The following is a 27,706-nucleotide window of genomic DNA, read 5'->3' as shown; positions in this document are numbered from 1 at the left end:
GCGCCACAGCCTGTCCCGAAATGCGCATGCGCGCCCTGTTTAACTACCGTGGCAATCGCGGGAGGGGAGAAAAGGGAAGAGAAAGTTGCGCATGCGCAGAAGGCGCGCGCGGCTTCAGGGTGCCGCCATTTCAGAGCGGCGGAAGTCCGCCGACGCGGGGGTCGCTGGGAAGGTCATGGAGGGCGCGACTTCCGGTTTAGCTTCTGAGAGGTGATTGCCGTTCTCCCTCGCATCCTTCCAGACCCCGGTTGCCCTCCGCCTCCGCCATTCGCCCGGTGGGAGCGGGAGGCCGGGCGATGGAGACGGAGTATGACGGAGGGGAGCCCTCAGGTCAGTCGGAGGCCTGGCCCCGAGGCGGTGAGGCCAGGAGAAGGGGCCCTGCGGCGGAAGGGTGCCTCCTCAGAATCCGCAGCCCCGGCGTTGAGACAGGTCCAAAGCACACTCCAGTAATCCAGTGTAGGCCGCTTTAACTGCCCTGGCTCAGTGCTAGGGGATCCTGGGAACTGTAGTTTATTGTGGCACCAGAGCCCTCTGACAGAGAAGGCTCAATGCCTCACAGAACTACGGTTCCCAGAATTCCCTAGCATTGAGCCAGGGCAGTTAAAGCGGTCTCAAACGGGGTCATTTCTGCAGTGTTTTGGACCTAACTGAAAGAAGGAAAGCCTGAAAAGTGCTACGAAATCCCTTTCTCTGTGAGATTTGTGGCACGCACAGTTTTCCCCTTGAGGACTTGGGGTCGGCTGAGGTTGTTAAAGCACCTTTTTCACCTTCTGGTGGCCTTTTCGTTGTCCCTGCCCCGTAGTTCATCCTGGCAGCAGGAACAAATAGGAACATGGGTGGGGTTGGGCTTTGGAGAGCCAGCGTGGGCTAGGGATTTGTGTTGGACTACGACTCTGGAAGAACAACGACATACAACTGAGCACTAAAGTCAGAACCCTCCCGGCCATTGTATTCCCAGTTGCCAAGTACGGATGTCAGAGCGGGACAGTGAAGGAAGCAGAAAATAAACGCATTTGAAATGTGGAGCTGGAGAAGAGCGCTTAGGACCCCATGGACAGCCAAGAAGACAGACAGATGGGTTCTTGAACAGGTCGGACCAGGGCTCTCCTTGGAAGCAAAGATGATCAAGTTGAGACTGTTCTACTTTGGCCACATAATGAGAAGGCACAGATCACTAGAAGAAACAATAATGCTCGGAAAGGTAGAGTATAGAGGAAAGAGAGGAAGACCACAAGCCAGATGGATGGACTCATTCTGGGGGGTTATGGGTAGGGGCTTGCAGGATCTGGGCAGGGCAGTGGGGGATAGGGATCCTTGGAGATGTCTCAGCCCCGGGGTTTCCATGGGTCGGAACTGACTCAAGGGCAGCTAGCAAAAGCAAACAACCCTCGAGTTGACCCTGACTCATGGCGACCCTGTGGATGAGGCACCCCCAAGACCCCCAGCCCTCCACTGCTCTGCTTAAGTCCTGTATATTCATACCCATTAATTGAGTCTAGCCATCTAATGGGGGGGGGGGGGTTCCTCTCTTTTTACTTCCCTCCACCTTTCCTTGCATTATTATCTTGTCTAAAGATTCATGTCTTCTCATGATATGGACACCAGCCTCAATCTAGTCATCCTGGCTCCTAGGATGTTTGTCAGGCTTAATCTGTTCAAGAACCTATTTGTTTGTCTTTTGGCTAGCCGCCACTCGGCCATTAAACTCCCTGGGTGATCTGGGGCAAGTCACATGCTCTCAGCCTCAGAGGATGGTCATGGCAAACCTCTGAACAAATCTTGCCAAGAAAATCCCATGATAGGTTCCCCTTAGGGTTACAAAGAAATGACTTGCAGGCACACAGCAATATAAAAAGGCTGGGTTTGGTCCTGATTGATCCAAGCACCCCTATGACACTTAAGGGCCCGAACAGACAGGCCAAAATAAAGATGCTTCAGGTCACTTTGGAGGTATGCAGTTTAAATGCTGCATGCGTCCTAACTGAAAATTGGTTTCCTTGGGCAGGTACTTCGGGAAAGGTTTTGTCTTGAAATCTCTTACGATTTATATCAGATTGTATTGCAATCTCTTTGAAGATGTTGCTTCTCTAATCATGCAAGTGTGAGAGCCAGAGTGTGAGAGAGGTGTAGTGGTTTGAGCATTGGACTATGACTTTGGAGAACAAGGTTCGAATTTCCTCTCAGACATGGAAACCCACTGGGCGACCTTGGTCAAGTCACACACTCTCAGTCTCAGTGGATGGCAATAGCAAACTCCCTCTGAACAAAGTTGACAAGAAAATCTGTGATAGGTTCACCTTAGGGTCATCGTAAGGCAGAAATAACTTGAAGGCACACGGCAACAATAACAACTTCCTTACTAAGAACATTATTAGCCTCCTCCAATCTAGTGCCCTATAAATGATCTTGGACTGCAGGATCCTTCAGCCACATACCAGGTTGGGTTTAATAGAAATTGTAGTCCAAGAACATCTGGAAGACACTAATTTGAGGGAAACCGCTCTAGATTGTACAGAATGCGGTTTAGATTTTTATTACTGGTAGTTGATACTATTTATGAGTATCCTGTTTATTTGTTCTAAAAATGTATTAACCATCATGCCCACACATGTGATTCCAGGGTAGTGTACACAACATTGTTGTGTGTGTGTGTGTGTGTGTGTGTGTGTGTGTAAATAATTGGGTTTATCTAATGTTAGTCCTTCTTAAAGTAGACCCATAGAAATGAACAGAACTGGTCACAACTAGCTGAAATTCCTTTGATTTTGATGAATCTTCTGTAGGGAGAATTAACACTGGATTTTCCCCAGTGTAAGCACTATACAATAATAGAGACATAAAAACACTTCAATGAACGGACCCAACAAAAACCAAAAGACGTTTTTTTAAAAAAAGCCTCCAAATTTAAAAAGCAATAATAAAAGAGAATTTTAGGAACTTGATATCAAAACCACAAGGTTGATGCTAATTGCTTCTCTTCTGATGGAGTATTCCAAAGCTGGAAAGTACTTTAGAGTTTGTTTTGGATTCAGTCTTTTTTTATATAGATATTTACAAACTGGATATTTGCAAAGGAAGCTGCTACTTTTATTATAGTCCTAACAACTAAGTTTATGATGCAGATAAACAGTTTGTCACTTGGGACCCATATTGTTTATTGCTGACAAAATTAAAGGGATTAACTTAAACCTCCATTGATTTCAGCACAATTGAACCTAGAAATGTGAGTTTCATTGACATCATGTTTAATATTTGGTGGTACTGCTTTTTCTGTATCTGAATAGTATTTTTCAAATTCTAAAGTTAAATATCTAGGTAGAACTCTTATTTCTATTAGCATTAATAAAAACGTCTAGTAGTTTCTGCGTGCAAGAAGTTCATTTTTTTAAAAAAACATCTGTTGTAGATGACGGTGGAGCCACACCAGTACAGGATGAGCGTGATTCAGAATCAGACATGGAAGATAACGGGAATGAGCAACTCTCCGGATCAGAGAATGGAAGCATAGGACAACATTCGGAGGTAATCATGAACTTCTTGAGTGTCAAAAAAATCAAATACATAAAATTTGTCTGTGATTCTAATATTTAGGAAGTGAAGCCTTTTGTGAAGCATGCAAGCCTATAAAACAGCTCTTAACACTTTATATTATTAGAAAGCAAAGACTGACCAGGGAAGAGAAATATACATAAGAAAACATCCTCATATTCTGCAAACATTCCTCAAATATATCTTGCTCTTTCTGTTTCTCAGCCAGTATCATACTAAATTCTGATAACTCCTATGACCATCCATATGGTTATCTACTCACCTACTCACCTTGACAGCATCCTTCCTCCTGCCTTTGTCCCCCAACAACCATTGTTAAAACTGAACTTGTCACTTCATTGGTTTTACATTTCTATTTCTAGTCACACATGCAGTCTGCTTTTGAAGGTCTATTTCTAGGCACTTTGCTCCATGCATCAGAAGAAGTACATTTACGTCTATGAAAGTTTATGCTACCAAATTCTTTATTTCTCTCATTCTCAAAAGTGATAAAGGATCCCTTTGCATACTGATCCAGAGTGCCTTTGAATCCTGCTTCTATTTTGTTACTGTTTAAAATGACTACTGAATACTAACGAATATGAGCCCTTGGACTTGGATCATCTCATAAGGATATCTTGTTGAGTTCACGAGCATTTCTCCTTAGAAAGTGTGTATAGGATTGCAATTTGAGATCCCCAGAATAGTTCAGAGGGTGACAAGTAAAGAAAATGTTAGTTATAGCTTGCATGTTGCAAGCAGATAAAAATGTTATTTACAAAACAATAAATCATTTGTTGAGTATACTGTCTGGATGCATATAATGCATTTTAGCTTCCTTTTTTCCCCTGGAATTATGATTAAACCAGCAGACATGAGCGTAAATCCAAAGAGATGGTTTAAGCAAATGTAATGGCTTGAGATAGTCCAGTATAATTTTGGATTATTTTTATCTGAACATCAAACCTCCTGTATTACTGTAGATTGCATTTGAGTCCTGTTTGTATCAAAACTTGATTGCCATGCAGCATATGTACTGTTCAGGGAGTGTATGCCCAGAACTTCCTTACAGGCTGTCATGCCTCCAGAGCATCTTTGATGCTCTTGAGACATATATTTAGTTAAGATTATATAGGCTTTTCTGTGTATCAGTTTGGGAGGGGAAATAGAGATCTACAGCTTTAAGAAAGACAAGGATTGTGGGAAATCCCAGGGTCTCTTACTGTCTCCCTCTAGTTAGTTTCAGTGTGTAGTAAGATTTCAGCCAAGTCAGACCTGGAGAGAGTATTTTCCTTTGACAAAAAGATAAGTCCACAGAAGAATAAAGATAGTCCTCAAAAGAAGAAAGATAGAATCCACCAAGAAGAGAGCAAGGTATTTAGGAAGGACTATTGAGAAAAAGGAGATCAGTTTCATGTTTTTGTGTTATAACCAGTAAAGCTTTTAAAAACTTAAGAAATTTGTGGACAAGTTTTTTGTTCTGGTTGTGATCCCGAGAGCCAGAGGCCTTACTACACCCAAAGTCCATAGCATTGCTCTTGGGACAAAACACAGGCCGATAAATTAACTGGGTTAAGAGAGAGGAATAGAGAGTGCTTTACTTAGATCCTTCTAAGACGTTTGATGTCTAAAATTCAGGAAACAACAATTGCTAACTTTGAGTTAACTTTATATGGGTCTATGCTCATGAAGGGATTATAAATACATTTGAAGAGTATTGCCTCTGCTCATGACAGTCCAAATTAACATTCACTTTTTGAATTTAGTTCTTGATGGCAGTGGGAAAAGAATGGGTTTATACTGTTTTAAAGTGGCTTAATTTTATTTCTATTCCACTTTTCTCCAAGCACAGGATTCAACATGTATTACAATATAACTTAAATAGGATATGGTTAAATATAATGATATCAGTAATAACATACACTGAAAAAGAGAGCTAACATTAATGCATTATTTCTTTATTATGTTGACTGACTTGATTAAATTTGGCATAGAATACAAAAATTGTAATGTAGACACTAAGGCTGTAGGTCTGTACCCAATTACCTGAAAGAATGCTCTACTAAATAGAAAAAACAATACCTGGTAGTGCTTTATAATAGTACAAACTAAGTTGCAATTACCTAGTTCTGGAGGAGAATTAAATGGTTTTTTAAAAAATATATTTATATATTAAAATATGTATGTATGGTGTATGTGTTCAAGTTGTTTCTGACTAATGGTGACCCTAAGGCAAAGCCATCATGCGGTTTTCTTGGCAAAATTTGTTCAGAGAGGTTTGCCATTGCCTTCCCCTGAGGTTGAGAGCATGTGACTTGTCCAAGCAGGTCACCCAGCAGGTTTCATAGCCAAGCTGGGACTCAAACCCTGGTCTCCAGAGCTGTAGTCCAATGCTCAAACCACTACTCCATGCTGACTTTCACCAGCAATGTATATCACCAGTGATGTATAGCTCACCCTATACCTGAAGATCTCGGGGTGGCTTTAATTTTTGTTGCTGGTTGGATAAGCTTCAGTAAAAGTAAGGGCCACAGACATAATTCCTATTCCATTTTAAACTGTTAGAGTAATAATCCACCAAAATACATTTTGATACCACTATATATCTTTTCTGAATTCCAGAATGAACTCAGTGATGGAGAAGATGATAGACAGACTAGAAGAGACCCTCTGACAGATTCTGAAAATGAAGATACTCCAAGGCAAAAACATAGTGATTCAGAAAATGAGGAGGCCCCAAATCATCATGCCAGTGATTCAGAAATTGAAGGCGTTCCTAGAGGTAAAGACAGTGACTCTGATAATGAGGATCACCCTGTTCATCGTGGTAGTGACTCTGAGAATGAGGACGCTGCAAATAATCAGGTCAGTGATTCTGAATCTGAGGCGCCTCCTAAAGTCCACGACAGTGATTCTGAAACAGAAGAACCCGAAAAGCACTTGGCTAGTGATTCTGAAAATGAGGGATCACATAAAGCTAATACAAGTGACTTAGAAAATGAGGAGCCACAGAAACATCTGGCCAGTGATTCGGAAAATGAAGAACCTGAAAAAAATAATGATACCGACTCAGAGGATGAAATGGCTCCAAAACCTCTTGCCAGTGACTCTGAAAATGAGGAGCCAAAGCTTCAGGCCAATGATTCTGAAACAGAAGATGATCCCAAAAACAAACTGAAAACAGAGTCAGATGACAGCAGTATTAAAAATAAGGAAAAAGAGGAAACAGAGAATGCTGCTGAATTTTCAGATAGTGATCAACTAGGAAAAAGACTTCATGGTTCTGATAGTGAGGAAGAAGACAGTCCTAAAAAACGGAAGATAGCTGACAGCGATGAGGAAGAAGGGAAAGAGGAGGAAAAATCGACAAAGAGGAAAGCTACTGTTCTCTCTGACAGTGAGGATGATGAAAAAACATGTAAGCAAAAACTAATTTTGTTTGCAGTGTATTATTTTATTTCCCTTGATTATTCAGTAATTGATTATTGCACATGAGCTGGTTTCATTGAAAAGGAGATTTGAAACTTTTGGCTGTGATGTTGATCTGCAATCACTCATTCGTATTGGACAGGCATGAACATGCATGTGTAAAATTGTCTTTAGTTCTTGAATGTTCAGATAAGAAGAACTGTGGTTGAGAGACAAGTATAGTTTTGTCCTCTGGGTTTTTATATTACTTGACCGGCCAGGGAATGAGAGAGGTTTTAACAAGGTTACTTTAACAATGTCAGCAACACTTTCCAGTAATTTGAGGGACAGGATGACCTTTCTAAATATCTTTCAGCCTTAAACCTTTATTTATATCCCGCTTTTCTGTGACAAGACAATCAAAGCGGCTTACAACACGTTAAAATCCACATTTACAAATTTGTGTCCCAAATTCCCCCCCTTAAAAAAGGATTAAACAAGTTACAATTAAAACATCTATTAAAAACACACAAAAAAATACAGCAAGGATAGAGCGGTGGGCTGATACACGATGTGAGGGGCAATCATTCTGTGGCTGGGCACTTTTATTCAGGAAAGGCCTTCCGGAAGAGATCCGTCTTGACAGCTTTTTTAAAGCTGTCTAAGCTGACAATTTGACGGATCTCGTCCAGCAGGCTGTTCCATAGTCTGGGAGCTCTTGGAAAAGTTTGTAATAATGGGGCTGATATGGTCAAATTAAAAACACACACACATACAACTGTGTTCTCACATGTTTTTATTTATCTTGTTCCCCAAAGGGTTTATATCACTAGCTTCTGTAAGATTAGAATCTTAGCCATATAAAAATTATTGTTTTGTCAGGCTAAAAGAAAAGGATTTTGCTGCTAAAAAACCTTTTCTCTGATTTTTCTGCTGATGACCATTGCATGAGTCTGATGACCTCACATTAGCAAGTGAATCTGAAAGCAGAAACATCATATCAAAGCAATCTCCCTGTGTTGCACATAACTCATATAACAGGTTCCCAAAGTATGGAAGCTGTACCTCCCCTTATAACCCCTCACTTTGTTTGTTTGTTTTTTTGTACTGAAAGAAGTTTCTCTTGCTCTCTAGGTGTCATTGGAGATCATTTTGCCCTCAATATGATTTAGTCTGGCCACTTCTGGTTTTAAACTCACCTAAGAAATGCACACACACACACACACACACTGTGTTGTATTATTATGCATTGTTAACTACATTAACCAAAGATCATCATGATGAGCTACAGAATGGTAAAAGTTTAATTATTTAGAGATTTAATTATCACCTGTCAGTCCATTTTCTCATCTCCAAGGCAATGCACAGTGGATAAAACCACTTTAAAAACATTAAATTGAAAAAATTAAAACAGTTCAGGCCTATCTTTGAAAATAACTCTAAAATTTGATAAACAGTTTAAAAAACAGCCAGATCAGAATGAATAGCCCTAATTTTAGGATCCAGAAGCCAAGCAAAATAGCACAGTCTATTTCTGTCTAGCTCTTTTAAAACAATAGAACAAGGAAAATATTGTAAAAGTGTCTAAATAAATGTATTTGAATAACCACAAAGTAATATTCTAGATTTCTTGTAAAGATAGGATACAGTTTAGTTTAGAACTTCTTATAAATCACAGTTTGAAGAATTTCACCAAAATTATATTTCTGGGTCCAGTTCTAGAATTGAATCCAGGACTACTTGATGTCTGGAAGCTCCTCCTTTCCTTTTTTATAAACTAGGATCAATAATTGGCAGGTAGCCCTGAAAATGTTCTTTTTTAAGTGGTCAGACATTCATAGGGGACAGGGAGAATTGCACTGCATTATAACTTATGACTTCCCTAGTGGCCTGGGCCTAATAAGTTTGATGTGTAGTCTTTATGCTGGCCGTTCCATGCTTTCTGTTCCATATGTTATCTGTGCATTGATACACAGAAGAAAGCAAAAGGTTACAGGGCAGGGATGTTATTTTCCTTGTCTTAGTGTGGTAAGGGGGAAAGAACGGGTGGGATGTACCAAAGCAGAATGTACAGTCTTCCTTTCACATGTGGCAAACTGAGGGTTATACTTTTAATTGCACCTTCAACTACATCTGCAAAGCTGTACATTACACCTGCACTTTCTTGCATATGACTGCTGATGTATGACTCTAAAATAGGTTTGCTAAAATGCAAATAGATTTTCTTTTACCAAGCTCATTTGATTAAAAAGCTTTTACCTGTTTGTTATGGCCTCCTTCTCATCTCCACCTCTTGAGTAGGAGAGAGGACCCCTGACTTTTTTCAGCTGCCATCTCCCAGTAATGCACCCCATGACTCAGTGACTTAGTGGGGGTTTCTGTTCTTCTTTGTAATGTTAAGTAAATATCCCCCTGCAGCAGTTGAACACTGAGTATTCCATTATTGATATATTTATTAATTTGTTCATCTCTGTTGACAGCTGCGAAAAAAGGACGCATAATCTCAGATAGTGAAGAATCAGATAGTGATACTGCAACTGAGAAATATGAGAAGCAAAAGAAACCTGTAGCTTCGGATAGTGAAGAAGACGATGACAAGGTGGATGATGGGAAGAAGAAGGAAGAGAAAGATCTTTTTGGAAGTGATAGTGAGTCAGGAAATGAGCAAGAGTAAGTGACTTTCAAGTAACAAAGGAAAGGCTTTTGGATCTGGAAGAAGCGCAGATACATGGGATATGTACATTGTTACAGGGACCAGGGCTAATCTACTGTATATACTCAACTATAAGTCGACTTCATTTATAAGTCGAGGGCAGGTTTTGGGGCCAAAACTATGGATTTTGGTATGACCCGTGGATAAATCGAGAGTAAGAATGATGGTCATGTAACAAAGGATCTAAAGGATGAAGCAAAGGAAGACAATGCCAAAGAACTAACAAAATTGCAGGAGGCATAACTGTGTTCACATTGAAGGATAGATGGATGAAAGAATAAAGGGAGAGATTCCCCTCATGCATTTCACCAGGAGATGGTTTCTGTTTTTATGAGAGTTAAAGTACATTTTTTTATGAGAGAACTTAACACTGACCCGTGGATAAAATTTCTAGACTTATACATGAGTATATACAGTACTACTTGGAAATTGGGTGCAGTTATTGGTTTTCTGAATTTTAACGATGTAATTCTGAACTGCATAGACAAATGTACATCTTGTCAGTAAAAGCCTGATATTGATAGGATATATACAAGGAATGAATGAGAAAAAATAAATAGAATTGGTTTTGTTTTCTTTACAGAAACCTCATAGCAGATATATTTGGAGAATCTGGAGATGAAGAGGAAGAGGAATTTACAGTAAGTATGCTGTGAATTTTTACCTTTCCCATCTCCCATCACCTACCAAATTCTTATTGATGCTTCTGTGTCTCTGTCTTGTCTGTTAGTTTCTATCTGTGTCTAGACTTTTAATGTATAATGTCACAGAGGCTTTTATACAGTGTGTGTATTTAGTTATATTTTTAACTTTTATGTTTATATGTTTAATACTTTTTAGCTAGTTGATCTTAATTGTCTTTTAAGCTTTTATTATAAAGTTTTTAAATGGTTTTTAATTGTGAGCTGCCTTGCGTCCCTTTCTGAGAGAAAGGCGATGTAGAAATGAAATAAATAAAATAAATATTTCTCTATGTTTGTGTATGAAGGACTATTAATATTGTAATGTTTCTGCTGGATTCAGATGCTCCACTTTTTGATCCTGTTTGTGGCATACTGTGGCAAAAATCCTGTTAATGTACTATACTAGTGGTGTACATTTTCCAGAGTTGTGCAGTGGTGGTGAAAAGGAGACAGATTCTGCCAGCTCTGAGCAACCTCTTTCTCCAATACCTTACTTCCATTGTATCTGCAACTTTTTTCCTCTTGTCTCTACCACTACCTATGCTGGTTTAGTTAGCCAATGTATTACACTTTCAGGATTCCGACCAATGTAGGTAACTTCAGCAGACTTGAAAATTGGTTGCCAGGATTAAGTAAAGCATTCAACTTCAGAAAAGTTTATATAGATAGTGTCACACAGTTATATTTAGAGAAGATGTCTGTAAATGCACTGACTTGTATTACCTTTAACCCAAGGGATTTAATCAGGAAGATTTAGAAGAAGAGAAAGGTGAAAGGAAAGGAGCAGCAGATGATTCGGACTCTGATGACAATATTAAAAGAGGAAAACAGTAAGTCTTTCTTGTAATCATTACAAGGAAACTTTTTTAGTTGCCTTAACATTTTACTTTGTTATATTGATACTGTACTTTTTATCTAGGAAGCCTGAGGCAGTTTACATGTTAATCTCTTTCTTGTTTCTCTCCATTCCCACTGAAAAAAATTTCTCTAATTCTCTTTCAACCATTATGCCACACTGGAAGATATTTTTGAGCAAAAGCTTCAGAACAGGGACTCCACTCCTCATTTTTATCATGATTCTGTGCTTTAGGGCTGTATATGCAGGAACCAGAGCTGGCCAAGAGGGAGGGCTGAGGATGAGGTGGTGTAAACCTGTCCAAAACCTTAATTAGCTATGTATTCTGAGTGGTCAACCAAGACCTCCTTGGAGTTGATCCCGGGGTGGACAGCATTATTGCTCCTGCTGGCTGGGGCTAATAGAAATTGTAGCCCAAGAACACCCGTGAGTCCAGATGTTACATACCCCTATGTTGCACAATATAGCAGAGAATTCTGGATGTGGACCATATTATAAGAATCTTTGTCACAGGTAGCTATGCTTTTGTTTTAGGATTAACCAAACTAGTTTTTGAGTTTCAACAAATTCTTACTCAGGCTCACCAGTACAGTTTTTAAATTAATAGTTTAATTTGCTTTTAATGTTGACTTTCTGGATGTTCTGAATTGTAACTTTTTAAATGTGAGCTGGCTTGAGTTTTAGCCTTGGGGAAAATGTGATGTTGTTGATAATGATGCTAATGATAATGGTTGTTAACATAAGCAATATAATATCTGCATTTTAGTATGGACTTCATGTCAGATTTTGACATGATGTTACAACGGAAGAAGAGCATGAGTGGCAAACGTCGTCGCAACCGTGATGGTGGGACTTTCATTAGTGATGCTGATGATGTAGTCAGTGCAATGATTGTTAAGATGAATGAAGCAGCAGAGGTATGTCTCCTGCATTTAAGTCTCATGTGACTTCATGTTTGGGTGGGCAGAAGGTAGAGCTGAATTATTAGCAAATCTCTTAAGTGATTTTGCTACAGATCACCAAAGCTTCCAGCTTCTTTTTACTCAATGCCAGCATCAAGTGGGTTCACTTCTTGAATCAAGCTTTTGCTTTTCCATCAACTTAGAAGAAAACCAGGCATATGTTTGTGTATAAGAGACTGCAAGCTCAGTCCTGGCACCAAAATAAGTTCTTGGGTGAAGCATGTGGTATAATTCTGAGTGTATAGAACATATATGCCGAGCTATTATTTTATGTTTTTAGGTATCTATTCAAAAACAAAGAAAATACTGCCAGATCTAGCAATCCTGAAGTCTGCCCAGTCTTTTTCTAACCTATTAAAAACAATTATGTTTGCAAGACTAGTGCTGAGTGACTAGGTTTGAATACTGTATAATTGTCTACATGTTGAAGTGTTTATCTGCAAATGAAGAGGTTCTAACCAGTTCTTTTTTACAAAACACCATAGCATTTCTTGCAAAGTTTGCTCTGTCCTACTTCTTACATTTGTTCACATTTTACAACAGGGAAACAGGTGGAATCATTGGCAGTACAGCATCTGATATTGGCCTAAATCCATTGCTAGTCCCAGCTAGAGTAGACTCACTGAATCAACTTCTGAATGGTAAGTCAGTACTTACGTAAATCCCACTGATTCAATGGATCTACTCTAGTTGGTACTAACATTTGGATTTAGACTAGAATCCCCATCCTTCAGTGCATAAATCTATTGTTTGGAAATATGCTGTTGCCATTAGGTCATGGTAGTGGTAGCAGGTGAATGTCCAAAGGATTGATGATGTGGACAAAGCAATTCAGCCTACCACATGTAAACTTAACCCTTGCCCTTCTTATCTGATATGATCTAGCAGGGGTGGGTTGACTGGTTGGGTATAGGTGATGGTAAATGCATCACTACATCATGGGGAGGTTCTTGCTGTCTTGAAAGAGAAGGCAGTAGTGCATCCTCTCCCGAAGAGGACCTCCCTGGACCCAGAGATATACGAGGATTAAACTACTGCCCTATTGCAAATATCTCCTTTTTGAGTTAGGTGCTTGAGCATGTGGTGACTTCTTGTAGGAAACAGACACTCAGCACTATTTCTTCTTGTCATTGGAGCTGTAATGGGCTGGATGAAGCCCAATAAACAAACTGAGACCTGATAAGATAGAGGCTCTGTGGGTTGGTGGTTCTTGGGTCTGGGAGTTGAGTAAACAGCCTGTTCTGGATAGGGTTGCACTCCCCTTGAAGGAACAGGTATATAGCTTTGGAGTACTTCTCATTCCATCCCTGTCACTGGAGGCCTTAATGGACTCTGTGGCTTAGAGTGTTTGATGCTGGCATTGGCTAGTGCATCAATTCCAGCCTTTCCTGGACAGAGATAACCTAGCGACAGTACTGTGCTCTGATAACCTCCTGATTAGATTAATGTGCTCTACATGTGGCCACCCTTGAAGACTCAGAAGGTGCAAACTAGTACAAAATATGGCAGCTTGATTGATGACTGGAACATCATATAGACAGTGTGTAATGCCAGTTGTAAAAGAACTGCATTGGCTGCCAGTATGTATCTGATCTCAATTCTCGGTGCTTGTGATGACATTTAAAGCCTTAAACAACTTGGGACCTTGATACCTGAAGGAGCACCTCTCCCATGTGTGCCTGCCCAAAGATTAAGATCTGTTATGGAGCCCTCTTTTGTGTCCTACCAGTGAGGTCACAATACTGTGTTGAGACATGGGACAGGGCCTTCTCAGCAGTAGCACCCCAACTGTGGAATGTTCTCTGGAGGCCTGCATGGCACCACACTCTTGTCCTTTAGGCATCAAGTTAAAACTTGGCCATTTCCCAAAGCCTTTGGACTTTGCTAATTCAACCCAAGACCATTATGAATAGTTTTTAAAACTTTTAAAAAAATTAAAATCTGTTTTTAAATTCATTCTTATATAGAAGTCCTGTCAAGCTCCCTTTAATGAAAAGATAATAGTGTAAACACAATGTCACACTGGTGCTGCAGTGCCAGTGCAGCACATATATAAATATAGATACCCTTCCTCCCTGCAGCCCATGATATTGTGCAGAAACAAGCTCCAGAGAGTTAAACTAGGCCTTTGGAGCGTATTTTGGGATACATGGGGAGGGACTACAGCAAGGAGTGCAGACTGCTCTCTTGTTTTAAAATATCTTTTAAGCCACCTTGAATCCCATAAGAGAAAAGTGGTATCTAAATGAATGAATGAATACATACATACATTTAACCAAAATATACTGTTCTCAAGATTGACAGACAACATGCAGCCAATCTCCAAATTGGTATTTATGATCATGACAATTAGCAGAGCAAAAGACTAGTGAAATGTTACCAAAATATATGTGTTTTTTTCTGGTTATTTTGCTTCAGGAGATTTATACATTGCTTCCTTGATTTTAATTACATCTTTCATTTACTATAGGAAGACAGGCAGCTGAATACACAGAAGAAACCAGCTTTAAAAAAGTTAACTTTACTTCCAACTGTAGTTATGCACCTTAAAAAGTAAGTGAAACTCTTCTAATATTTTTTCACAGAATATTAGACAATTGAACATTTGGGGCCTTACACTAATTACTACTTTCTGAAGTGCTGGGTGCAAGTTACTAATCAGGTCCTGTAGATGTACGCCTTGCTCTTGATTATTTTTGCTTATATGCTTAAACTGATACTAATTTCTACTTGTGGTATTTCTAAGGCTACCACTTTAAAATTATCCTCCTCCTCCCTGGCAGATTTTTTTTTTAAAAAAAATCATTTCATTTAGAATAATTTCCTCTCAAAAAAAGAAGATGACGAAGAATTTCCACTCAAATTCACTTAATCTTACCTCCAAGGTAAATTTGGAAGAGTTTCAGAAGAGCTATTTAGTTGCTGCCAGAAGCTTCTCATTTCATATTGTACTGCTTTCTCAAATTCCTGAGATTGAGAATTATGTGGCCCTCTGGATGTTGGCAGACTCTAGTTTCCACTGTTCTTCACCATTGGCTGTACTGGCTCGGGCGCTGGGTGTTGAAGTCCATTGAGGACCATCTGACTCACACCCCAGACCAAAAAGATTTTCCTGAATTATCTATACTTAAAATTAAAGGCCTATAAATATAGGCTGGAATGTTACCTTGTGCTTTCCTGTCACCTATGAATACACCCAACTTAGGCGCGGTACATACTGTCCCTTCAGGGGCGGCCTCCACCTGCTCCTTTTCTTGACGGGTTGGGGGCAGGGCAGCCTCACCAGCAGCCCAGAGGCCCCAACTCGGCGCTTTTGGGGACCATGGAAAAGTGGCAAAATGCTGCTTCTCCATGGTCCTGAAAAGGGGTGTCATTGGGGCTTCATGCCCCAGGACACCTTGACAGACGCAGCCATGGGGAAAAGGGGCCACCCGGCCCCTTTCTTTCATGGCTTCATTCCCTTCGTTTCATGGCTTTCTGGTTGACGTGGGAACGAAGCTTGCAGTGTCACAACCAGGAAGTGGCGCTGTCGTGACACCACTTCCTGTGTGTGACGTTTGGGCGCTCAGCGGCAGCTCCAGCACCATGGCAACCCCCGTGTGGATGGGAGGCTGCCATGATGCTGCCACTGCCGCCACTTACTAGGGTTAGGGAGCTTGTAGATGGTGTGCACTCCCTACCCCTGGTAGCAGTGCAAGTACACCGCTTTATGGCAGTCTGTACCACGCCGTAGATGATTTATATAAGCCTATACTTGTAGGTCTTTTACTTTAGGCATGGCTATCTTAAGCTAGCATTGGAATGGAAATAAGTGAGAGGTGTTTGTGGGTTACTGAACTGCTAAAAGGTATCTCTGTTGCTCTGGTTTTGATGGTGATTACTCTGAATTTCTAGGCAGGATCTGAAGGAAACTTTCATTGACAGTGGAGTGATGTCAGCTATTAAAGAGTGGCTTTCTCCACTACCAGACCGGAGCCTTCCAGCACTAAAAATTCGAGAGGAGCTTCTGAAAATTCTCCAAGAGGTTAGTATCTTGCACCTAGCTTGTAGAGTCAGCATAGTTTATATCAGTGGTCCCCGGACTGTGCCCTTTTGGACTTTAGTTCCCAGAATTCCAGACTATTGGCCAACATGGCTGAAGCTTCTGGGAGCTGAAGTCCAAAAGGCACAGTTTGGGAACCACTGGTTTATAGAGAAGGCTGGGCTTATATATGGTGAATGTCTGAGGAAGGTTAAATGGTTGTGGCCATCAAAGAAAAATCTGTATATATGTCTGGATTTTTTTTCCAGTTGCCTAGTGTGAGCCAAGAGACTTTAAAGCACAGTGGAATTGGGCGTGCAGTGATGTATCTCTACAAACACCCTAAGGAGTCACGACCTAATAAGGACATGGCTGGAAAACTAATTAGTAAGTAAATGTTGTAATTCACTGTAGAGCTGTATCCCGTATCAGTTTTCTCTTTTGTTGTAAAGAGATGCAAGAATCTGCAACATCATATTGAAATACTTCTGATTGATACAGTAAGGCTTTGTTACTGTTACTGTTAGTGTATCCAGTGCTGATTTTCCACTTACATCCAGAAGAATCAGGAGAGGACAATCTCATTCTTCTGCTGTCCCCCAGGCACCCACAAAACCTACTTAAGAAAGCTGGGAAAATATCTGGACCTGAGGTTCAAGAGGCACCATGGGGTTCAGCGGAGATGGTATTACTTCTGCTGTGTCGGATTTAAGACAACAGCTTGAGGACACTTGTACTTCCTTCGACAAGCATTTTCCTAAGCCATGCTTTCCATACCTCTGTGTAAATCCAACAGAGCTGGGCGCTGGGGAAGAGAAGCAGATACACAGTACTCTAGTGGGTTCATTCCACCAGAGCCAGATAGAATCTCAACCATAGTGTGTGTATGTATTTAGCACATTTTCAAATTTTGTTGCAGAATTCATGAGGTCTAGAGACTTGTAAAATGAAGGCTGGAATTTTTGTTTTCTCCTTGTATCAGAAAAGATAGAAGCATGGGACCCATCATGTAAATGAGCTCCTGGTAGTCTATACTAAATGCTAAGCAGTACCTGCATATACCTAAGGCTAAATACTTGTGAAGTAGTAGGTTTGTCTTGTAGCTGTATTGTGTATGTACAGTGTTGTTGGTCATACTTCATTGATTTATGTTTCACTTTTAAAAACATAGATGAGTGGTCTCGACCTATTTTTGGTCTAACGTCAAATTACAAGGGAATGACTAGAGAAGAAAGAGAACAGAGAGATCTGGAGCAGATGCCACAACGAAGGAGGTTGAGCAGGTAGGCATCTGTGTATGGATGCAACACCTTTCACCCCTAGGGCTAAAAACCAGAGCAGCTGTTTCTCTTAAAACTGGCTTCTACATGCAGGCAGCTTTAGGACTAGCAAAACTTGTGGGTTTTTGTTGTTGTTATAATGTCAAAAATTCTCCAGTCAATATTGATAATGGTTATGCCAGCTGAAGGATTCTGCAAATTGCAACCCAGAAAAACTTTGCCAAGCTCTGGCTTGCTACCATTGACACCCTCACACCATTGATATTTGGAATCTGCACATTTGTTGGTAAAGAACTTTGATTCTGTGAGACCTTATTTTTTCAAACTTTGCTGTCTCCCTTCTGATTTTTGTCTTTTTGTCTACATTGGCAATATCTCTAATTCTTTGGGAGTTATTCTGTTTGTCTGGTTTAATGTAGTGGATGTTACTACAATGATACTTCATTAATTTCTATTAGTTTTTAATAGTTTTATGGGAGAGAGATTACAGCACAATTATTTTCTTATGTAATGAAAACATCTTCTTCTGTCTTTACAGTTCTGGTGGCCAAACACCCCGCAGAGACTTGGAGAAGGTGTTAACAGGAGAGGAAAAGTATGATTTTTCTCATTGCATTTTGATATCTCCTGACTCTGGTTCTGTAGTATATAGTGGAGGCAAGTTTTGAACATCCTCTGAAGATGCCAGCCACTGATGCTGGCGAAGCGTCAGGAAGAAACTCTTCTAGAACATGGCCACATAGCCCGAAAAACCCACAAAAAACTATAGTTTTGAACTTTGTCCAGAAAGTGAGGGAAGGGAGGCAAAGTCTGAGGATTAGTAGAGAATAACTTAGATAAAAGTGTATTAAAGATATTTTTAGAAATGGAATAATTTGAGAGAGAGAGACTTTGAAAAGTGTGATCAAACGTTTATTATTTATTAACATCTTTGACTTATTGTCTCAGAGCTCTTCGGCCTGGTGATCCAGGATTTTGTGCTCGTGCTAGAGTTCCCATGCCCTCCAACAAGGATTATGTGGTGAGGCCAAAGTGGAATGTGGAAATGGAATCTTCCAGGGTAAGTAATTGAGTTGGGCGCAGGGGAATGAAATACTTACTCAGCAACACTGAACCTAAACCCTTCGAGGTTAGATGTTATGGACATTAGTTGTGTTCATTCTGTCTGCATTACCACATTGTTCCCATACAGGTATTACTTATACCTTACGATTGTTTGAACTCTGCCTACAAACAATCCAACAACCCAATCAAAATAGTTCCTTATTTCACAATCTATCAGTAGTTTATTACAGTCATAGACCAGCATAATACACCGTAGACTTTATTTCAAAACATTGTTGGGAATATTTGAGAATTATTTATTGGTAGCAGTAAAGTTTAGCAATTTTATATTTTAGCTCTGATTGTGAGTAATACTGGAACTGCTTGGATTGAGGATTCTTGTATTCCCAAAGTGGGTGGTAAGTCTCCTTAGGGGGTGGTGGAAAGATCCAGAGGTGCAGTGAAGGAGAAAGGGGGCAGCAGGGGGTGGTGAAGGAAAAGGGGGCGGCAGGGGGGCCTTCAGTCAAAGCACTGTTATGCAAAAAAAACCAAGGGGAACCAGCAGCCTGCAGGACCATGGTAGGGATGCGGGCTGCACAAAACTTATTTTCAGGGTCATGTAAAACCATATCGCAACCTCACTGATCATTTAATGTGGTGTTATCTCCTGCTCTTCGCCTGCCTGTGCGAGCTCACTACCTTAGCTGCATCTTTCACTGGTGGTGGCAGTGACAGCTGGGAAACTCTTGTTAGTCTTGGGTGCAAGGCATTGCTTCTATGGCTCGGAGCAGCACCATTTTGGGACAGACTGACAGGCTGGGGCAAATGGCAGAGTATGTGGCACTGAAGGACATGTGGCAGCAAAAAAGAGCTGTCAGATTTGGGACCCTGGTTAAGCTTTGTGAGCTTTGCTTGGATGTGGGTGGCAAGTTGGAGCTGCTCTGCTGCTCCTGTTTTCTTTCACTGGTCAGGCTGAGAGAAAAAGTAACAGAAGAAACAACGTTTTTGTATGTGTGTGAATGTTTGAAACAGTGTGGGGAAGACATGTCTCTGGGGAAGGAGAGGGAGGAGTATCTGGTGTTGATTCTTGGAAAGAGTCCTTTCTCTTGGAGCAGCTCCTGTAGTTAAAATCTCTCCCTTTTCTCATCTACATCAGTCTCCAGTCAAGGGCATGTTACTTCTGTAAACTTCCTACCCACAAACCAGCTGCACCCCTCACTGCCCCAAAGAAGAAAAATTGAGAGTCCTTCCTCGCCAGGAAGAAGCTTTTCCCTTTGAACTTGGTCACCCTAGCAGCAACAGTAGAGCAGCTGGCTGAGCAGTGACTCTCGCCCATGCTGATATTTGCTGGTGGGATGGCATATGCAAGAGGCTTCTCGCTAGCTGCTCAGTTGCTGCTCCCAGGATGACCAGGTGCAAAGTGATCAAGATTGGTTATTTTGAATTTACAGTAGAACAGTAGACTTAATATCATGGGGTGGGGGTGGTAGGGTCGTTGCCCAAGATGAATGGGGGCAGTAGCCAGAAAACATTTGGGGACCACTGGTCTAAAGATTATGACACCATTGGGTCTCTTTTTCTCATCCTCCTGTTTGAATTGATCACTTTGTAGTGTTAAATGTGGTGCTGTTTGTACATTTAGCATTTAAGTTCTTTTTTTTTTTTTTTTTTTGGTATGTAAACCAAGGCAAAGGGAAGAAATCATCATTAAATGTGTTACAGTTTTTTGTTCTTACCAAATTTTGGTCCTTTAACTGAGATATTGTTTCCAGCTCGGGACTGTTAAGAAAGGTATTAATCGGCTGGAAAAACACAAGAGGAGGTTTGCTGAACAGAAACGACTCAGCAAAGTGCACCGAGCTGTCAAGTTCAGCATTGAAGGCAACAGGATGCCCTTATAGCTTTGTAATTCTCCTTGTCGCAGGTCTGAGAGCTATCCTCAGAGGAGGTGTGAGCAGTGCATGTGCCTTAGCTGTTGCTAGTTTTGCACATTAAGACAAACTAACATGTTTCCACTATCACATAGCAAAATGTTCTCTTGGCACTGTAACCCACAGTGTCAAGAAAAATAATGCTAGTATACTACTCCTAGCTTTAGCAACTTCATGATCTACTTTGCAAAATTTGCTAAAAGAGTCTAGCCCCCTCTCTTATATTTAGAGAGTGCGCATTAAAATATTTATTCAAAATGTTTGTCTTTTAATGATGAATTATTTTACTTTGGGGAATACTAAGAAGTTTAAGAACAGATCTTTGTGGTAGTGATTTGTCTCTTTAGAATTCAAGCTTCTTAAATAAGTGGCTTGCCTTATATTTTGTCTTTGAATGTGATTTCTCCATAATGACAGTGTAAACTTATCTCTCTGAGCTCACGGTTGTTTTATTTTTTTAATAGTTGATAATTTGCCAAATTTTATTGTTAGGAAGCTTCTGTAAGTTAGTAAGATAGCTTGTACATTGAAATACCCCTCACATATCCTGGATACAGCCGACCTTAGTTACCTGGCAGTCTCCCAACATGACTCCCAACAACCTGGTTGTTTCCCAACAAAAGATTCCCTTAACATCAGGAATATGGCTGCATGAAGACTAGAATAATATTTCAAACAAAGGCAGTAAAGGAATCTGCCACTTCTGCCTTACGAGTTTGCTCAAATCCACAAACAGTTGAAAATTTCACCAAAATACCCTTCAGTCCAAAGATGTTGCTCCTTTAGATGCCCATATTTGCAAAGGAGACACCTCTCCATTCCATCTTATGACATCATTTTTGTGTGGTGAATCTACTAGCTGCCATAAACCTCAATATGCCTCGCTTCTTCTGCCCTTTCTCTCCTATGCACCCCCCCCAAAGAAAATCACTTTTATGGACTCCTTGACCTTCTAATGCCTGTTCCCTGGAATTTGCAAAGGGGCCTTCAGTCAAATGGAGGGAATCTGAGCTATCAGCCCATTCTGTGCAAGTGGAAGTGTGTTTCACTCAGAGCCATTTTGGATTTAAGCTCCCTTCTTGCAAGCAAGGCTGGAATCACGGGCATTTATTTGAATCACCTCTAAAATGAAAACTAGATTTGGGGCAAAGCTTAATTTCGCTTCAGTTGTGCTGTTAACTAGAATAAAGTGAGTAAACAACTCTCTCAGGGTAACCCTATTCATGATAGATATTGTGAGGGCAAAACCCATAATCACTGTTTGCTTTTTCCTCCTTTTTAATCCACTTAGAAACAAACTTTCAAGTATAAGTGAAAGTATCAGGCAAATGGAAGAGAAGCTTTATTTCTTAGCCAAGGTCCACCAGATGAAACACCTAGAATACAGCTTCCTTTCTTTTAAATCTGGAGCGCTTTACAGGCCTAGTCTGTATAGTCTTTCTGAAATTCCTGTTTAGCTCTGTTGACAGCAGAACAACAAGAGTGATTTTCATTCAAAGCAAGCAAATGTAGATCCTCCTAGTTACAGCCCATGGAACTTTATTAAGTCTTACATATATTTCTGGGAAAGTAATATCCTGGCAGAAGACCATTCAGATTATTAGTGCTGAGAGAAAAAGAGCTCATATTCAAAGCTACCTTGTATAGTTTAGATTGCAGCAAACAGTTTAATCTGAATTCATAATTGAAAATATGATTCCTATGTCACCATTTGATGCTACCCTTTCATTTGTTTCATTATTAGTAAATTCACATTTCCAGTAAGTGCTGGATTTGGTTACTGGCTTGCCTGTTTTGCCCTTTGAGTTGCAGACCAACACGGAGAATACAAGTTGCCCATCCCTACAGTACAGTTTCAGCCACCTTGAGTCCTGGTTTTAGAAAAGGCCAGGGTGTAAAGTTAATAATAAAACTATTGTGTGTCTCATTGGAAGAATTCACTTTATGATTTTATTTTAATCTTACAAAAGAAGTTAATTTAAACTATTATGGGCCTAAACAGAAGCTGCTAGCTTTGGATGGAAACAAAATGCCTTTCCTGTACCCGCCCCTTTCCCCGGTGTATCGGGGCCTCAGTGGCCAGAGCGGCAGCCGCTGAGGCCCCGATCCACCGCTTTCTGGGCCGCGGGGAAGCGGCAAAAGGCCCCTTCCCCGCAGCCTGGAAAGGGGTGTCCTTGGGGCTTCAAGCCAGAATAGCATAGGCTGGGCCCATACTATCCTGGCCCATCTGTTCAGGGCCTTAGGAGGGTTATAAACCGCCGCTTTGAGGTGGTCTGCCGCCGCCGCCGTTTACTCCGTGCGGGAGCCGCAGCAGCCACACCGCACGGCTCCCGCACGGACCGAAAAAGAAGCTCCAAAATGGAGCTTCTTCTTGCGGCGCCTCTGTGACGTTGCGAGGCACCAGGGGCGCATTCGCAACGTCACAGATGCTGCGACACGTTGGGACACACAGCGTCCGATACGTAAAGATGGCGCCGGCCGTGTGGAACGGCCGGCGCCATATTGTACGGACAGAGTCCGTACTAGAGCCAGGGGCGTCTAGAAGAGACGCCCCTTTTTTAAAATGGGACGTCCTGTGGACGTCCCAAGTGGCGGTTTGTAACCTGCCTTAGTAATTCATGTCCTCAGCTTCTAGAGATCTTCTACAATTTGTACAATGATTGATCATCAAAGTTTAAAGATTGGTTGCATCCATAATACATTTCTGAAACTTGAACTTAAAACAGTATAGCATTTAGAAACATCTACTCTTAACTTGCTGGCTGTTCAATCAGTCTATTAATTAAATTAAATCAGCAGTTAATTAATTGCAGCGGCAGGGAGGAGGAGAAAGGGGCCGTTTGGCCCCTTTCTCCTCCGCGTCGCTGGCGCAGCCGTCTGAAAGCTGCGCCCAGCGATGCAAAGCCAAGAAGGAGCTCCGAAACGGAGCTCCTTCTTGCGCTGCGTAAAGGGCGCTCTAAGCGCCCTCGCGTGGCGCAAGGACATCACGTCCGCTCCGCCTCATTTGTAACGGGCCTATATTTTAGGAGTATTCAAAATACAATATTCTGTATTCTGAAAAGAGTGGGTTCCCCCTAGATGCTGTAACAATTACTGTTGAAATCATGTGTGCATTAAGTTTGCACGAGTGTATTGGACATCTGTTTGTGTACATTGCTGTGGCATGAATGACTTGGTTGTTTTGTAGCATTACTAATGTTTTGTGTTGAATACTAAGTGGAATAGAAGGACAAGTCTATAATCCTGTTAGGGGGAGAGTCTGCAAACCAGTGCAGTACCCCTCAAGCATTTCTGGTTCAAAGCAATTGGGTTAACAAGTGCTGGAGGAGTAGACCATACCAGGCAAGATGAACCAGTGATAGTCTGGCATATAAAAGCATTGTAGACAGTCTCTTATCTGTTTTCTTTTTGTATAGGCTCCATTCTGCATGTATGAGGGCTTATTAGCACACTTAAGTCTCAAGTCATGCAGTTAAACAGAGGTCCTCTTTACTTATTATAGTGAGCTATGGAATTTTTGTGTTCATAGAATCATAGTTTGAAGAGACCGTAAGGGCCATCCAGTCCAATCCCTGCCATGCAGGAAATCACAATCAAAGCATCCCCAACAGATGGCCATGCAGTCTCTGTTTAAAGACCTCCAAGGAAGGAGACCGAGGGAGTATGTTCCACGGTCAAAGAGCTCTTACTGTCAGGATGTTCCTTCTAATGTTGAGGTGGAATCTCTGTTCCTGAAGCTTGCATCCATTGTTTCATGTTCTAGTCTTTAGTCTGTGTTGATCTACATTTTGTGAGAGGGAAAGGATAATGGAGTAACTTTTCATTACTTACCTTTATAAAATATATAATTTACAAATTGATATTAAGTTGTTTGTTCCATATTATAAAAATGCCAGATTTTGTGCTGCTTCTCCATATAAAGAATATAATTACATAATCTTCTGATAGATCTCAAATTTGTGGATATGTAAAATGCACACACATCTCAGTATTCAGTTGAAAACATACTGTTGGAATTTTCCTTGGCATTATTAGCTTATTAAATGATAGCAGCCTGTAGAAGAATTTAGCTTGCATGGTTTGTCTTTATTTTTATTTTTTTAAACTGGCATTTCTACTTCTTCCTAATATTATGCTTATGGTTTCTTTCAAGTACCAGGCAAGCTCTAAGAAAGGGGTCAGCCGCCTGGACAAGCAGATGCGCAAGTTCACAGACATCAGGAAAAAAAGTAGAACATCTCATGCTGTGAAAATCAGCATAGAAGGCAATAAGATGCCATTGTGACTGTACCTAGATTCATCTTTGAACTTTCTGGATCTGCCATAAAATCTGCACCTACAGGACTCTTGCAAGATGTCTACCTTTTTAAAGAAAACTTTGGGTTTTTTAAGTGTGTCTTCAAATTGTTTCAGTTGGTTGTAATACATGTTTGACTGTGGGTTTTGAACCCTGGTACATTGTCTATTATGATTGTATTTAACCTTGACCTCTTGTGTCCTTTGTACAGATGAAACCTTGTATTGCTACAGACCTCAGACATTAAAATCTCTTTCAGATGTGTATGATGGTGTTGCACTTGGTGAAATGAATGAATTAGTAGAAGAATTAGCACATCACATTGACATATATGACCTGTGTGTGTGCAGGGAGAGGGCCCTCTGTCTTCATATGAACAAATTTCTAGTAGCTGACTCACTAGATTGATCCTGAGCCTTCCAATCTTTCCTTTGTGCTTTTCCCAAGAAATCAAATCCACCTAGCCTTTAGAAGATGTGGTTGGGGGTGTTGTGTGCCTTTAAGTTGTTTCTGACTTAAGGCAACCCTATCATGGGGTTTTCCTGGTAAGATTTGTTCAGAGGGGTTTTGCCATTGTCTTCCCATGAGACTGAGAGCACGTAGGGTTGCCATAATTTCTACTATAAACCGGAACAAAATGTAGGACAAAATTTAGACCAAAATGTAGGACAATTGTAAGGTAAAATTTAGCCCCAAATGTAGGACATTTAAGGTCCTACATTTTCTTAAATGTCCTACATTTTGGGCTAAATTTTATCCTTCGATTGTCCTATATTTTGGTCTAAATTTTGTCCTACATTTTGTCCCGGTTTATAGTAGAGAATTATGGCAACCCTAAGAGCATGTGACTTGCCCAAGGCCACCTGCTGGGTTTCATGGCTGAGCTGGGAATCAAACACGCAAGTTTTAGTTCAACAATCAAACCACTTTGCTAAGTAGATAAATGTAATGAGGGTTTAGTGAGTTTAAGCCTCAGGGGACTTGAGCATTTAACTGTGCACTCAAGTTGAATGAATTCAGTGGAACACAGGTGTGTCTAGCACTTGCTGTTTTGTTCATGAGTTGTTTATTTGAAAGCACACTTAAGTTTATAAAAATAAGACCTTGGGATACTGGCAGGAATCCCAGGATCCTTTGAAACTATGTTTGTTCTCATCTAGAAGTGTTCTAGCCTTGAAGTAAATGGTAGCTCTCTATAATATTATAGATGTAATTTTTATATTAAGTTGTACTTAGAAAGTTATTTGTGTTATCATAAGGGAACCACAATGAGTAAAGAGTCTTAAGACTTTAAAAGCCTTTGCTTTTTATTAAAAACTAAGAACACTTGATACAAAGGTAACTATGTATGGCATCCTGCATTGCAGATATGGATTCACAACGTAGTTATGGATCCATAACTGCTCTGGATTCAAATATGCTGTGATTGTAGCACTGTTGCCATGATTGATCTTCTAATGTTTTAATTTTATAAACTTCAATTGCTTTTTAAATAGCTCTTATATTTTTATTAATGACTGTATAGTTCTTAATCTGTATTTTTAAATATGTTGTTAGTTACATTGAGTCCCATTATTGGGAGAGAAATGTGGGACATAAATGAATAAAATAATAATACTCACCAGAATCCTATATGACCATTGGGTACTATGTAGTACCATAGCAACATTGCCACATATTGAATTGTGGCATGATTCCCCCAAAACCAAGCAGTCACTGGGATCGACAAGGGTCTCCCCATCCCCTCCTAAGTGATGTTGGGAGAAGGAGAATGGACTCCTGTTGAACGCAGCAACTGCTTACCAATAAGGGGGATTTAAGGAACTGTCATGGTCCCTAAGCGGGCCCTGTAGAGAACACAAATGCGTAGCAGTTGTGAATGTGTAACTAGGTTATGTATTTGCAATTGCCCAACAGCATGTCACTGATTGTAAATATTCTGCAAAACCCACCTTAAACTCAAGGGGGCTGCTCTGGGTGACAGATGTTTAGGGCAGGTGAATGGGATGCTTCAGAATGATGTGCTTGCCCCTCCCCATCCTGAAGCCACAGTATGACAAATTTAAGGTGGACTCCAGTCCTTAGGCCATTAGTAAGAAAACAGGGCAGTTCAGAAGGGCACATAACAGATTTTTCCATCTCGTTCTAAGGTAGAGGGGAGAGCAGCTCTTGAATGCAAAAGGAAATGTGAGAAGCAATAGGGAGAGAAGAACTTAGCAGATTTCCAGGACCCATCCAATTCCAGAGTGCACATTTTATTTTGTGGTGAGTGCCTGCTTTTGTAGGGTGCCAAGTAGAGGAATGTTTTATAGTGTGTTTTTAGAAAAGAAGTCCTCCACCTATAATGTTCTCTAATGACCTATCCTGCTGAATAGATCTGGGTCTGGTGTATGGAAGCCAGTGCAAGATTTTCATTACAGGCAGTGGTGCAGTGTCTTAGCAACAAAAGAGTCCAAGAGAGTCTTGGTTCCTATGCTACTTTCATTGTGGGATGTGGGTTTAATAATTAAAAGACACCGAAAATATTCCATCATATGTTCTATGCTGAAAATGGTCAAACATATTGCACACAGGTGATATATAAGGAAGAAGCTGGGATTAAATTCTAGGAGCACAAAAGGGCTCATCCAGGTGTGAAGGTGTCACCTCAGGAGGTGTATGTAAGACCTGAGCTTCTGCTAAAGTGAACCCTTTACCTCAGGTCAATTCCAACATATTGGAGTTTGAATATTTGACTACAGCTAGCAATGCTATGTGAGGGTTTTTTTTTGTGTGTGTGTGTGTGTGTACAGGATTGGTTATAATTAAATTTCATTTTTAAGTTCAAAAACATTCCACCCAGATCTTTCAAATAGGACAAACTTGGTTTATAAGCAAGAGGAATTAAAATAATAATGAAATACTTGGAAACACTCCTCTGAGACGCAGAAGAATCAAAACAGTCTTGGCCTGATTAAGCCATAGTTGCCTTATGTCATGCCCC

At 40.6% G+C, this 27,706-nt stretch overlaps 1 protein-coding gene across 4 annotated transcripts; it reads left to right on the top strand.

Moving 5' to 3' along the window:
- The first annotated feature begins 120 nt into the window (after positions 1-120).
- On the top strand, positions 121-26,019 carry IWS1 (interacts with SUPT6H, CTD assembly factor 1). Of its 4 annotated transcripts, none has more exons than XM_089509536.1 (15): positions 166-330; positions 3,407-3,522; positions 6,151-6,946; positions 9,417-9,606; positions 10,233-10,290; positions 11,068-11,162; positions 11,955-12,105; positions 14,621-14,703; positions 16,045-16,174; positions 16,441-16,558; positions 17,343-17,454; positions 17,990-18,046; positions 18,400-18,511; positions 20,268-20,419; positions 24,580-24,667. In XM_089509536.1, the coding sequence occupies exons 1-14, from the start codon at positions 297-299 to the stop codon at positions 20,394-20,396; spliced, it is 2,181 nt and encodes a 726-aa protein (XP_089365662.1). In that variant the 5' UTR covers positions 166-296; the 3' UTR covers positions 20,397-20,419; positions 24,580-24,667. The 4 variants fall into 4 exon arrangements, with proteins under 4 accessions (XP_089365663.1, XP_089365662.1, XP_089365661.1 ...); XM_089509535.1 differs by having other exon boundaries at positions 20,268-20,443; positions 24,580-24,666; XM_089509537.1 differs by lacking the exon at positions 20,268-20,419 and having other exon boundaries at positions 121-210; positions 24,580-26,019.
- Positions 26,020-27,706: the final 1,687 nt, after the last annotated feature.

Source organism: Sceloporus occidentalis, unplaced genomic scaffold, assembly GCF_023333645.1.
Source record: "Sceloporus occidentalis isolate IW3139 unplaced genomic scaffold, rSceOcc1.0.p SCAF_2, whole genome shotgun sequence".
NCBI lineage: Eukaryota > Metazoa > Chordata > Lepidosauria > Squamata > Phrynosomatidae > Sceloporus > Sceloporus occidentalis.
This window is presented reverse-complemented; position numbering and strand designations above follow the sequence as displayed.

Excerpts from the sequence above, each read along its gene's own strand:
- IWS1 (XM_089509534.1), top strand. The coding sequence starts at position 297 with ATGGAGACGGAGTATGACGGAGGGGAGCCCTCAG. Across the intron at positions 9,607-10,232 it reads GAGTCAGGAAATGAGCAAGA|AAACCTCATAGCAGATATAT; the intron begins GTAAGTGACTTT and ends TTTTCTTTACAG. Across the intron at positions 16,559-17,342 it reads CATGGCTGGAAAACTAATTA|ATGAGTGGTCTCGACCTATT; the intron begins GTAAGTAAATGT and ends TTAAAAACATAG.